Source organism: Pleurodeles waltl, chromosome 6 (genome assembly GCF_031143425.1).
Source record: "Pleurodeles waltl isolate 20211129_DDA chromosome 6, aPleWal1.hap1.20221129, whole genome shotgun sequence".
Lineage (NCBI taxonomy): Eukaryota > Metazoa > Chordata > Amphibia > Caudata > Salamandridae > Pleurodeles > Pleurodeles waltl.
In genome coordinates this window covers 1,316,886,728-1,316,900,611 of record NC_090445.1, presented here as the reverse complement: position 1 = coordinate 1,316,900,611, position 13,884 = coordinate 1,316,886,728, and the positions used below count along the sequence as shown (strand labels likewise).

At 45.9% G+C, this 13,884-nt stretch overlaps 1 protein-coding gene across 7 annotated transcripts in view; it reads right to left on the bottom strand.

The window, feature by feature from the left end:
* The window catches only part of LDB3 (LIM domain binding 3), a 508,962-nt gene that overhangs the window by 119,115 nt on the left and 375,963 nt on the right, over positions 1-13,884 (bottom strand). For all 7 annotated transcript variants that reach the window (XM_069240605.1, XM_069240599.1, XM_069240600.1 and 4 more), the window contains one exon: positions 13,337-13,476. In XM_069240605.1, coding sequence (XP_069096706.1) covers positions 13,337-13,476 — 140 coding nt within the window. The remainder of the gene's footprint in view (positions 1-13,336; positions 13,477-13,884) is intronic.

Genomic DNA, 13,884 nt, shown 5'->3' with positions numbered 1-13,884 from the left:
GTTCTACTTATAACAAAATTTACCAATATGTTGATAATACACAGCTCTACTAGAAAGAGACCTCTGTACCAGACATCCAATGTCTCAAACGCTGTCTGCACCTGATCCAGACCTGGTTATCCAGTACATACCTGAAGCTAAACCCAACCAAGACAGAATTACTGTTATTTGCCAAGAACAGCAAGCAAGAAATAGTATAAACCTGGCTCAATGACACAAACCTTGATGGTTTTGCACCCAATTTTCACCAAATGTCAGGCCACATCGATTCACCATGGACACCAACTTCGCATTTTAAGGAACACATTACCAAAAACAACAAAGCCACCCAGGTACCAGCTCTCTCTTCTAAAGAAACTGAAACCATTTTGCTTAGAAACTGCTTCAGAACTGCTGTTAAAGCCCTTGTACTCTTGTATATGGATGGTGATAATGCCATGCACAATTGCCTCCCAGACTCCATAATGTCCCAATTAAGGGCATTGACACGCTACAGCATGTCTTACTCAGGGCCTAAAGCAATATGATCACATCATCCTCATCCTGATGCTGGTCCTCCTTTGCTGACTTGAACCATCTTCAAAACTGGGGACACCATTTCCAATCCATCACAACCACCACCTCCATTTAACTTACAGTCAAGCTTACCATCTCTAGTGGCTCTTGGATCATACTAAGGGTAAAATACAAAAACAAGGCTGCGGGTCTTTTCTATTGATGCACCCATAATCTGAAAAACAACCCTGTATCCATAAAGAAAGTCCCACTATTGCTCTAATTTACAAAAGAGTTGAAGATGCAAAGACATCTTAAAGGCAACTACATCACAATACAGTAACTGTACATTTCTGCTCACAGAAAACCAGCTACTTTCCCTATCACTCGATAACTGTACACTTGCCTTTGACCCTGTAGAGCGGTCTGCTGCCTTTTGGCTAGAATCCCACTACACAAATTCTACAAACATACATAAAAGAGATTAGTAACATGGTGAGATTGGAGCAAGGGGTGAATTTATCAATTCAAACTAACAGTTTGATTGAGAGATCTCCCAATAAATATGGGCCAAATGCGGTAACAAGCCTACAGGAGGTAAATGTAGCATCTTTAAGGAGGTGGTTGTAGTGTTCTGCTGGACACAACATGATGTAGTCCCTCCCATGAGGCTGCACTAACATCCACCACACACCGATCCAATACAGACTTCACCATTAAATTGCCACAACCAATAAAAAGGGCCTGGCGCACATGCCCCGGGCTAGTTGAGTAACATTAGTAGTGGTGTCCGTATAGTTATTTTATCTAGCATGATGGCCTAGGGTCCACAACATTACACTGGGGAAGAGGATGGGTGGCTACATTATGCCTGACACTATCCCCATGACTCCATCCATCATTCCTAGCTGAGTGCGAGCCCTGAGGTGTCCTACCTAGGAGGAGACTACAAAGCCGAATCACATGGTCTGCTGGGGTTGCCAAGGGACTCTGCGAAGCATTTCAGCCCCAAAGGAGAGCACAGTTCTAGAGCTGTGAGTAGAACATGAGGAATGTTTCCTGTGGCAAGACATTGGTTGGTGAGAAGGAGCTGCCGCCGCAGCAAAAGGACAGCACCCTGTGATAGCTGTGAGACTGGTCCAGCATCAGCAGGAGCTGGTTAGGCTGTCTAAAGCTAAGTCTTTCCATGTGAAACAGTGTGGGAGTTGAGGATTTCTTTGTGCACAGGGCAGTGTAGTCACATGATAGGTGGCGCCAGGACACAGGCTAGTCGAGGATGCCGAAAGAGAGTGTCTGGTGAAAGCCTGCATGCATAGTTCCACCACTAGTGCAGTGCATGTCACTCTCTGCAGGTCAGCACGTGTGCCCTAAGAATTAAAGTGAACAATGGGTGGTTGCGCAAGAGCACGCCTTCTGCTGCCTCTCAGGCCCCTCTCTTCCTAAGTGAAGGTGCCGAAGTTCCTGGGGTAGAACAGGGAGAGGATATTAGAAACAGAAAAATACAAACTGGCACAGGAGGCAGGGACGAAAGAGAACTGTGGTGACCAATGCCTGACCCCCCCCCCCGGTGGCTGCGTGCTACAGATGCGAGTAAGATAGAAGACAAGACCGGTCGTCTCAGGAAGAAGCCCTGCTACCCACGACCCAACACCCGCCTGCACAAAGGTGGAGAGCTGAAGGCTAGCCATGCTGCCCCTGCACAGGGCTGGAGGACCAGCTGGAGTGCTTCCCATCTCCCATCATAGGTGGGAGGAGTGCTGTATATCCTCTAGTTGCAGGCTATCATTCCATGGGAGGAGAGAAGACTGTGGGGGTCATTCTAACCCCTGGCGGTCTCGAAATGACGGAAGCACCGCCAACAGGCTGGCGGTGCTTCCTGGGCCATTCCGCGGTCAGAAATCCGGGTCCGGCGGTTTCCCGCCGGATTTCCCCCTGTTGCCCAAATCCGCCATGGCGGCGCTGCAAGCAGCGCCGCCATGGGGATTCTGACCCCCTTCCCGCCAGCCTGTTTCTGGCGGTTTTTACCGCCAGGAACAGGCTGGCGTGAACGGGTGTCCTGGGGCCCCTGGGGGCCCCTGCACTGCCCATGCCACTGGCATGGTCAGTGCAGGGGCCCCTTAACAGGGCCCCAGTATGCTTTTCACTGTCTGCCTAGCAGACAGTGAAAAGCACGACGGGTGCAACTGCACCCGTCACACACCTGCAACACCGCCGGCTCCATTCGGAGCCGGCTTCAGTGTTGCAGGCCCCTTTCCCGCTGGACCGGCGGGCTCTATATTGGCTAGCGCCCGCAGGCCCAGCGGGAAAGTCAGAATGGCCCCAGCGGTCTTTCGACCGCGGAGCGGCCATATGGCGGTTCCCGCCAATGTTAGAATGAGGGCCTGTGTTGGCCTCCTGTGGGAACTCAGAAACACCATCAAGTGCCCTGTTCCAAAGCATGAGAAGGAAACACATCCCAGTGACAAATAGCAGTGAAAGGAAAGGAAAGCCCAGTGCACGCCCTGCTGGCCACCTGACACTACTGCCAGTAAAAGCGAAGACCCGACGGCACTGCACTGCAGCAGGCCACCTGCTGCCTTCAAACATAGCCTCACTGCCTTCCAAAGTCTATAAGGTAGACAAAACACAGAGCTGCACTGTGCCCACCAACAAACCCAAATACTTGCAACAGTGAGCACAGATTCCTATCTCCCATGTCCTTTCACTGACCAGTGCTTGTGGAGGACTGGCATTGAAGATTCTCATGGGTGCAGAAAGCACTGTGTACCCCATGGGAATGCCTGCAGCTACTAGATGATGAGATACACATTGCATGCCGCACAGACCCTAACCAGTTTTGGGTGGCAGTGTGGAGTCCAAACATCATCACTAGAGGGTGCAAAGATGATTAGACCACAGCCAGGGTAACAAGAAGGGGACAGGCATTAAGAGGCACAATGTATGGGGAACAAAGAAAAAACATTGCATTAAAAAAAAAGGCATTGCCCAACAAGAGGAGTGACTCACCAAAAAGAAGGCCAGAGTGCAAGGTTGAGCACACTGAGCATTGCTGACCAGTCCAGGTGCTTCCTTAAATAGCTGACCACCACTCACCAGCATCTCTTCTCTTCTCTTCTCAAAGAAACACATAAAACGAGGTGCTGACTAACAGCTCCTAGGCTACCATCATAAAGGAAAGAAGGCACAAAGTTTTTTCCCAATAACCAGCCCGACCACTAGAGACATTGTTGTCCAGGAATAGAGGAGACCAGTATCAGGCAAGCATGCCACGAAGCAAATGAAAACCATTGCCAAGGGTGGACAGTAACTTTCAGATAGCCATCAGCTAATGCTCCCAGGCAAATAAGAGTTGCAAAGCCTGCAAAGCCACCCAGCAAAGAGTAGACTGCTGTCCAAACCACAGGACAGCCTGAAGCGCAGTGTCCCCTGAGGTGAAAAAAGGATTAAGTAGCTAAGCAGAAGGAGGGCGAAGAGTGCTCTGGCTATTTCTGCACATCAAAGTGGATGCATCCCTGGGAGGCACTCAAATCATTGGGGTGCTACCCACCTAGAGCCACCAACTAAAGAGTCCAGAAACCCTAGAGACATCACATTGGTTATCCAGATCTGACAGATGGACACAGCATCAGACAGGGAAAGATCCAAGGAAAGAGAGGCCGGACCAGAAAGTGGATAGAAGCACACAACACCGCAACTGTGGTCCGGAAACTAGGACCACATCGTATTGCACAATCAAGGCACATTGTGCTACACCGCATTCAACAATGCTTGATGGTAGCAGACTCTCAAGCCTCAAATCCTGCACCAACCAGAGAAGAGGTGGAACATTCGCAGCTCAGAGTGGGAGCACCAAGAAACTCCCGGAAGAGGAAACAAGCCATACATGGCCAGACACCACCCAGAACTTAAGAAGAAGAGGAGGAGAATTGTATCATCGCCATGCTAGCGCCCAACACACGCAGCTGGTGGCCAGACTACAGAGACAGTTGACCATTGAGAGGCCCTGTTGACCAGTTCTGAAGTAGGTGCACATCGATGCACCCAGAAGAATGAGAAGAGACTTTGCAACAAGAAGTTTCAACAGCATAATTGGAAAGCTCATGCCGAAGTACCAAGGAGAAAAGAGGAGAAGGAAGTGTGACCAGCCAGTTTGCACTGGGAAAATTGAAGACCAACCAAGCCTGGAATGAGAGAAGACAAGGAGGAACCAGGCCTGAAGGTAGCCTCCACAAATTACTTTACCAATGGTGGTGAGTACATCTATCGAAATAAGCAAGCCTCTGAGGTGGAGGGACGACGACCTGGCAACAGCCCAGTAGGAAAACCAAGATTAAGCTGCAAGCATTTGTGAATAGTCTCTGCCCCGGCTTCCGAGTATAAACAACCAGACACAATCACAGGATTCCTAGCAAACCATGGCATGCACACCAAGAGATTCAGATGACAGAGTTCCCTCAAATTAGAGTCTTCAGGCTACAATGGTCATTTGGTCACGATCACTCCAGCAGTAGATGAGCCAAGGAAGAATCCATGTACACATGAAAGCACGTCATTGACAACTACCATACAGGATCACCCTACTGGCAACACAATCATGTCACCCTGTTAAGTGCTCCACCACCAACATCCATGGAGTATCAAACAACCAGAGTGGAGCCTGATACCGTCACTATGCCAAAAGTCAAGCAGCACCAATGACACACTGAAGAATCAGTCAACCAGTGACTACCTGCGCACCCTGTCTGCATCCTTATCCATTAGCAAAAGCATGCATTGACCATGACACATCTACTCCTGTGGTTGAACAAGTGACTAAGTATGGCACACACGGAGCCCCAGCACCAACCACTGTTTTGAATTGTTGGAACCAACCATAAATCACACTGAGCATCAGCAGAGTGGACAAACCTCAGACTATGAACAATGTTTAATCTGGCATGCTACCAGAAGGACCTAGACTTAGTTGAACCATGGTTTATGTCCTGTCTCACACAGGATAAAGTATGAGCATGAGCAGAGATTCCTTGTTGTCGCCAGTGTGATATGTCCATGCATCCACTCCTCTCCCGCTGATTGACAACAGAGACCTACAAACTCAGTGGTGTCTAGTTTAGTTTGGTTGTTTTCCACAGGTTGGAATTGTTGTCCTTTCCTTTGGATTTTGGGAGGAATGTAGTGTCCTGCTCCACCCCTAATGATGCAGCCACTCCACTGAGGCGGCACTAACACCACTCCACACTCATTCTTCACAGGAGTCACCAGTCAGGTGACCATGCCAATAAAAGGGGCTGAGTGCACATGCTCGGGCCAGCTAAGTAACATAAGCAGTGGTGTCTGTGTGATTACTACAACCCTTATCTTTAGGTAACAATGTCGACAAGTCTCCCGAGGTATCACTACCAGAGAAATGTTAATATGTCCAGTACCCTTATCGACAGATATTTATTTGCTCTGTACCATAGTAAAAAATTGTTGAATAAAGGTCACGTTGGGGGTGGTAAAACAAATACATTCAATGTTTTCATCACTAATCTCTATCGGTGTTAATGAACACAGGTTTATGAAGTTGTCAATAGGTTAAAATCCTATGGCAGGCTCTTTTTTAACCCCACGGGTGCCTGGTACGAGCTGGTCTCATCCTTGGCCACGGTTGCACTAGTGCTCCCCCTGTGGGACTACCACCCACCCCCCTGTCAGGGATGGAAGGGGAATCTATTCCCCTTCCACACCCACACCCCCTGCCCCTCCAGTGACGTCTGATGAAGTCAGCACGCAATCACACACTGACCTCATCAGAGGTCGCCTCCCATCACGTTGGAAGCTCAGCTTCCAGCGCGATCAGAAGAGAAATGCTTCCGACCAGGAGGTGGAGGCAGGCAGAGGCATGTCTTTTTTGAGCATTTCTGCAGCCTGATGGTGAAGCGATCAGGCTGCAAAAATGCCCACTAGACACCAGGGATGTTATTTTGTTTTTAATATATGCTGGAGGGATTTTTTATGGCCTTTTCTGACCCCCGGGGAGAGATCGACCTATTGTAATTAGCCCATTCTGCCACCACGGGAGGCAGAAACCTCGAGATGCCAGGGCTACATTTTTTCCCCATTCTTTACAGGAGAGGAGTGACACCTTAGGCAAGGGTCGCTCCCCTGGGGGGCAAATTGTCTTTAGGCCATTTCTACCCCCCTTGGGGCCCAATCAGCCTATTTTTCTTAGGCCAATCTGCCCCCAAGGGGGCAGAAACCACTAGATGCCAGGGATTTATTTTTAGGCCAATTTCACGCAAGGGGAGCAACCCCTGGGGGGGGGGGTGAATTTATTTTAGACCATTTCTGCCCCCCTTGGGGGCAGATTGGCCTATTTTTTTTAGACCGATCTGCCCCCAAGGGGGTTAGAAACCACTAGGCACCACGATTTTTCTTTATTTTATTTTTTACAGATGGCGAGCAACCCCTTAGGCAAGAGTCGCTCCCCTGGGGGGCAAATATATTTTAGGCCATTTCTGCCCCCCTTGGGGGCAGATCGGTCTATTTCTTTCAGGTCGATCTGCCCCCAGGGGGCACAGAAACCACTTAGGCACCAGGGATTGGTGTGTGTGTTTGGTTTGGGGGGTAGCCCCTTGGGCACGGGTAGCTCCCCATGGGGGCACATTATTGTTGCAATTTCTGCCCCACTTGGGGGCAGATCACCCTATAAAGACCAGGGAAGATTATTTTCAGAAAAAGAGGGTGGGGGTATGGCTATAACCCCACTCAAAATAAATGGGGACAAAGTTGTTCTGCCCACCGGCGGGCAGTTGGGGCAATTACCCCTGATCCACTCCCCGGGGAGGCAGAAAGCCTACTAGATGCTAGGGAACTCAAAGAAAATAAAAAATAGTGGGGAGGTGGATACCAACCAGTATGAACATAGTTATGCACCTACCCCAACTGAAGGGGGTAAGAGTCTTTCAGCTCTTCCCCCGCACACTAAATGTTCTTATCCCAACGGCAAGCAAAAGGACATTTGATTATTTTGGGTTTTGGTTTTACATTTGGGCCATGAGAGCTTGTCTAACTCTCAAAATGGTCCTACTTGGAATGGTGAGGGCTGCACCTTTCGGACTATGGGACGCTGCCAGACAAATCTATGAGACCTAGACACATCTGAAAACTAAAAATATGGGTGAGACCAGGGTGGTGTGCTTCACATGTACCCCACACCATTTTCTTACCCACAATGCCCTGCAAACCTCCAACTTTGCTTGAAATCACACATTTTTCCCGCATTTTTATGATGGAACCTTCCGGAATCTGCAGGAAAACACAATTCCTACCACCCAGCATCTATACCGATAAAAGTTCTGCCCCACTTGTCAGCTTAAAAATGTTTATTTTCAAACTGCCCTTTTGGACCCAATTTGGTTCCCCTCATTTTCAGCACATTTTTGGCTCTTCCCTGTAATAGGTACTTGGCCCACCTAAACAAGTGAGGTATCATCTTTACTGGGAGACTGAGGGGAACGTTGGGTGGTAGGAAATTAGTGCCGGTGCAGTGACCCCACAAAAAATTTTGGGAAAAATTAGATTTTCTAGCTAAATTTGAGGTTTGCTGAGGATTCTGGGTAAGAATACACTGGGGATCCACTCAAGGCACACCTCCCTGGGGTCCCTCTGGTGTCTAGTTTTCAGAAATGTTTGGGTTTGGTAGGATTCCCTGTATGGCTGCTGAATCCAGGTCCAAAAACGCAGGTGCAACCTCCGCAAAAACAGGTAGATTTGTATTTGATAATTTTGATGTGTCCACATAGTGTTTTGGGGCATTTCTGGGTAACAGAACCTGGTGAGAGCCCCACAAGTCACCCCATTATGAATTAGGTATCTAGTTTTCAAAAATGTATAGGTTTGCTAGGTTTGCCTAGGTGCCGGTTGAGCTAGAGGCCAAAATCCACAGCTAGTCACTTTGCAAAAAACATCAGTTTTCTTTGGGAAAATGTGATGTGTCCACGTTGTCTTTTGGGGCATTTCCTGTCACGGGCACTAGGCCTACCCACACAAGTGAGTGCCATTTTTATCAGGAGTTTTGGAGGAATGCTGGGTGGAAGGGAATTTGTGGCTCCTCTTAGATTCCAGAACTTTCTATCACCGAAATGTGAGGAAAAAGTATTTTGTTTGCCAAATTTTGAGGTATGAAAAGGATTCTGGGTAACAGAACCTGGTGAGAGCCCCACAAGTCACCCCATTATGAAATAGGTATCTAGTTTTCAAAAATGTATAGGTCTACTAGGTTTCCCTAGGTGCCGGCTGAGCTAGAGGCCAAAATCCACAGCTAGTCACTTTGCTAAAAACATCAGTTTTCTTTTGGAAAATGTGATGTGTCCACGTTGTGTTTTGGGGCATTTCCTGTCACGGGCACTAGGCCTACCCACACAAGTGAGGTATCATTTCTATTGGGAGATTTGAGGAAATGTTGGGAGGAAGGATTTTTGTAGTTCCTCGCAGATTCCAGAACTTTCTATCACTGAAATTTGAGGAAAAGGTGTTTTTTTTGCCACATTTTTAGGTTTGCAAAGGATTCTGGGTAACAGAACCTGGTGAGAGCACCACAAGTATCCCCATCCTGGATTCCTCTAGGTGTTTAGTTTTAGAAAATACACAGGTTTGGTAGGTTTCCCTAGGTGCTGACTGTGCTTAAGGCCAAAATCCACAGCTAGGGACTTTCCAAAAAACAAGTCAGATTTCAATGTAAAAATGTGATGTGTCCGTGTTGTGTGTCCATGTTGCTTTTCCTGTCACAGGCATTAGGTCTACCCACACAAGTGAGGTACCATTTTTATCAGGAGACTTGGGTGAACACAGAATAGAAGAACAAGTGTTATTGCCCCTTGTCTTACTCTACATTTTTTTCCTTCCAAATGTAGGACACTGTGTAAAAAAATGACTATTTGATAAATGCCCTGTAATTCACATGCTAGTATGGGGGCCCTGGAATTAAGAGGTGTGAAAATAACCACTGCTTCTCAATACCTTATTTTGTGCCCATTTTGGAAATACAAAGGTTTCCTTGATACCTATTTTTCACTCTTTATATTGCACCAAATGATTTGCTCTATATCCAGTATAAAATGAAAACCCATTGCAGGGTGCAGCTCCTTTATTGGCTCTGAATGCCTAGGATTCTTTATGAACCTACAAATCCTATATATCCAACCAGAAGAGTCCAGCAGACGTAACTGTATATTGCGTTTAAAAATCAGACATTGCAGGAAAAATTTACAGAGTAAAACGTGGAGAGAAATGGCTGTTTTTCCCCTCAATTTCAATATTTTTTCTTTTTTTTCTTTCTGCTGTTATTTTCTGTAGGAAACCCTTGTAGGATCTACACAAATGACCCCTTGCAGAATTCAGAATTGTATCTATTTTTCAGAAATATTTAGCTGTCCGCAATCCACCATTGGTTTCACACCCATTTCTGCACTAACTGGAAGGAGGCGAAAAGCACAGAAATAAGTAAAAATGGGTTATGTCCCAGTAAAATGCCAAAATTATGTTGAAAAAGGTGGTTTTCTGATTCAAGTCTGCCTGTTCCTGAAAGCTGGGAAGATCGTGATTTTAGCACTGCATATACTTTATTGATGACATTTTCGGGTTAAAAAACAAAAGCGCTCTTCTGCAGCCCTTTTTTCCCATTATTTCTTTTTAAAACAAGTTTTGCTGTATTTTGGCTAATTTCTTGATCTCCTTCAGGGGAATCCACAAACTCTGGGTACCTCTAGAAGCCCTAGGATGTTGGAAAGAAACGGAGGCAAAATTGACAGATTATGTGGACAAAAAGTTATGAGAGCCTCAGCGCGAATTGCTTCAAATAGCCACAAAAAGATGCTGGCGCCTGAGGGGGAAAAGGCCTGGCAGCGAAGGGGTTAACGAGTCCGTGCACGTCTCCGTGTAGGCTGCTGAAGCATAATTTTCAATTGGTGGGTGTCTGCCACCTACTGGACATTTATGATCTTACATCTTTGGTTCTTCGATCCTTTTATGTTTTTTTTCCATACAGCCTACGTTTCTTAAAACCGTGTAGTGTGGCAAAGTTTTCTAGAACGATTCCGTGCAGCCCAGCACCCCGTGGTCCATCCTAAAGTCTATCTTCAACTGACCCCTCCTCTCCAATTCTAAACTAATTAATCAACTTATTCCAATTTCACTCCTCTGTGACTCTTACTCATAGCTAATCTGTCCTTGTGAGAACACAAAAATAATCATTTACAAAGCGAGCATATGTCAATGAATTCACATATGGGGCAGACTATTTTAAATCATTACAAACGCCATGGGTAGGAAACATCGCACACCCTTTTTACGCCTGTTGATATCATGGATTTGCCTCCTGTCCCACCCCTTGCTCCTCAACAGCCCATCTGCTGCTAAGGGATTGGAGGACGAACAAGGGGTGGATACAGCAGAAAGTAAAGATAGTGGGCCTAATTTACAAACTACACGTTGGAGTACGGTTTGAAGTATTAATGTAGTACTTCAAAACATACTACAATATGTGATTCACACACTATGTGTGGAGTTATGCCTCCATATTAGCTATAATTATGTGTGAGTAGTTTTCCGCGCTGACTGCAGAGCCTCCATAAACGTAAGTAAACATTTTATTAGAGAAATGTGGAAGGGACTCTAGGGAACGGCTAAAAAAGGATCATGTTTACTACAAAGGACAATGGAATTAAAGTAAGGGGGCTTTAGGGGGGGTTAGGGAAGCGCCCAAGAGTTAGCCATTTGCTATTTGCGGGGGTGAGGGACATGCAATTTACACTTTTCAAGAAATTTACATTTGGAGTTTCTGAATACCAAAAAGGAGTAAACATACTCAAAATAGTACATTACCTTTGTAAATCGGGCCCAGCCTGTTTATAGAGTGTTAAACCCATGAGCGACTTGAAGGGGCTTTGATGGGGCGGGGCAGCGTGGGCAAGAGCGGTGGGGGGGAGTGGTCAGGGGGTGCAAATTAATTAAAAAATATATTTGAAAAAATCACTTACCTGCTTCTCCAAAGCTGCCGCTGCCACCGCACCACTCCTCTCCTGCACTGCAGCCCATCCTGATGCTGATCAAAGCAGTGTTCGGATTGGCTGGGATCACCATGCCAGGTTGCTACCTGACAGACTGGGAGCCTGTGCCTGTTCTTTCCAGCCTGGCAACTGTATTGCTGGGCTGGAGAGAGCCTACTGTGCATGTATGTTTGCACTCCCCTCAGTTCTCATGATCGCTAATGCCCTGCCTCTTTTGCTACAAAACTAAACATAGTTTATTATCGCTTTGTAGTAAATGTTTTGCAGCTGCTGCTGCTGGCAGCGGGGGGGGGGCTACACTCCTCTGCCATAGCGGAGGAGCCATGCCTGGTTAAACCCTATTTACATTTGGTTACTGTTGCTAGGTCCGTGGCGCTAGAGAACAGGACGTAACAAGGTCAGTACCAAAGAGCAAGACATTGGTGGAAGCTGCTACTCATGTTAATTGACATTTGCTGTAAAGTAGCTCCATGAGATATGCAGAGAGCTCTGCAACAATGAAATACTCAAATTCAGTCTTTAGTGCACCATTCCATAGAAAGCTACTGTGAACAAGGACCACATGTTCATTTCGCCATTAACTTTCCTGTTTCTGACAAAATACAATTGTATTTTGTAAGTTTGCATAAAAAAATTACGCAAATGCGGCGCTAAAAAAAGTATAACTATGGGCCTTAGTCTCTTCACATACACTGGTTGGCTAACATGCACTCATCACCACCTCCATATTTTATAATGATACACCCAAACCCAGTACATCCAGTCTCTTATTATAACCTTTAGATCAGGAGGGTCGTGTATGACTGGATCCATGCTTTTGTTTTAGGATATTCCCAAAAAGATACATTTATAGACAATTGATCTAAATATAATTAATTTACAGTCACAGATTTTTCCAAAAATCAGGTTTGTATCTCATACTTCTGGACCTTCGGAGACATCAAATAGATTTCCAGTGCCATTTAGACCCCCCCATTTCTAACACCATGGCAACTCGACAGCCAAATTTACAGAAACCTGCCAGGGAGGCAAAGATCTCTGCACATTCAGTGGTGGTTTTGAAATGGCTCCCTTTAAAAGCACTGAAGCATTGCAGAGTGGGAACCATGTTTGTTACTCTCGCTCAGCAAAGATTTTTTGTTTTCTAGATACAAACTGTGTGGGATTGGTCTATAGGGCAATCAGACAGTGCCTTACGGGCTGGTCGGGTAGACTGGTGTGTGACCTGGTTTTTTAGCAGTTTGTGGTCAAGTTTAATGGCCAGGTAGATCGGTAATTACTGTTGATTTCCATGATTTACCATATCCATGGCCTGAAGCAAACACAAATGCATGCAGTCTTCCCTACCTTGGAAATTATTTATACAGCTTGTCTTTTCAAATTAAAAACTGGCATGATAGAGTCACTTTTTTTAGCTACCTGGCTTGCTAATGTAGCCACTTTTATTTTGGTGCCCAGTCTATTTGTTGTCCCTGTCTAACTCGGGAAACAAACACTCAAAACGTGAATTTATTTAATAAAAAAAAAAAAAAAAAAAAACAATAATCATGACGTACAGGAAGTTTGTTCACTGCACTCTTGAGCCATCCTGTATTTTTCTTCTTAGATATCACCTTATCTTGCATGGCGGTTCTGGGCCCAAATTATCCCATTCCTCTTAAATATCATTGTCTTTTTCCATAATTGTGTAATATTCCAATGAGAGCAGAAGTTTATGTTCTTGAGCAAACCTGTCCAGTGTATGTAACCTACACCTTGTGCTATTTGTTAGGATATGCTGTCTGTCTTACCTGGGCTTGGCTGGTAGACAGAGGGGCGGATGCTGGCCGTGGTAACCATGCGAGGTTTCGTGGCAGGAGCTTCATTGTGTCCTGTGTAAGGAGCTGGGCCATGGGATGCTGGAGCTGGAGTACTGGTCTGCACAACATTACTAAAAGCAAAGCAGAGCTATGATCTGTCATACCACAGATGAAGGTAAAATGAAACATTCACAAATCCAACGTGCCCCCCACCACCACCCACAAAACTGAAAAAACAATGCTGATCAATTTTCAGACCCTTATGATCAACGTTTTACAGAGTTTACTTGACACGATAACCTTAAGGTATTTTGGCAGAAAAAACACATAAGCATTGTATGAGACATGTTTAGCCCTGTTTTTATTCCATATCGGAAAGAATGAGCAGATTGAATTTCGAAAGAAGTAAAAAATCAGGGATATACTGTTTTCTACGTGTTCCTTCAGCATATGACCCACGAGTTAACTTTATTTCTCCAGGTATACCATTAACTTCTGAAAATATGCACAGAGACGGTAAAATAATTTAATTACGTCTC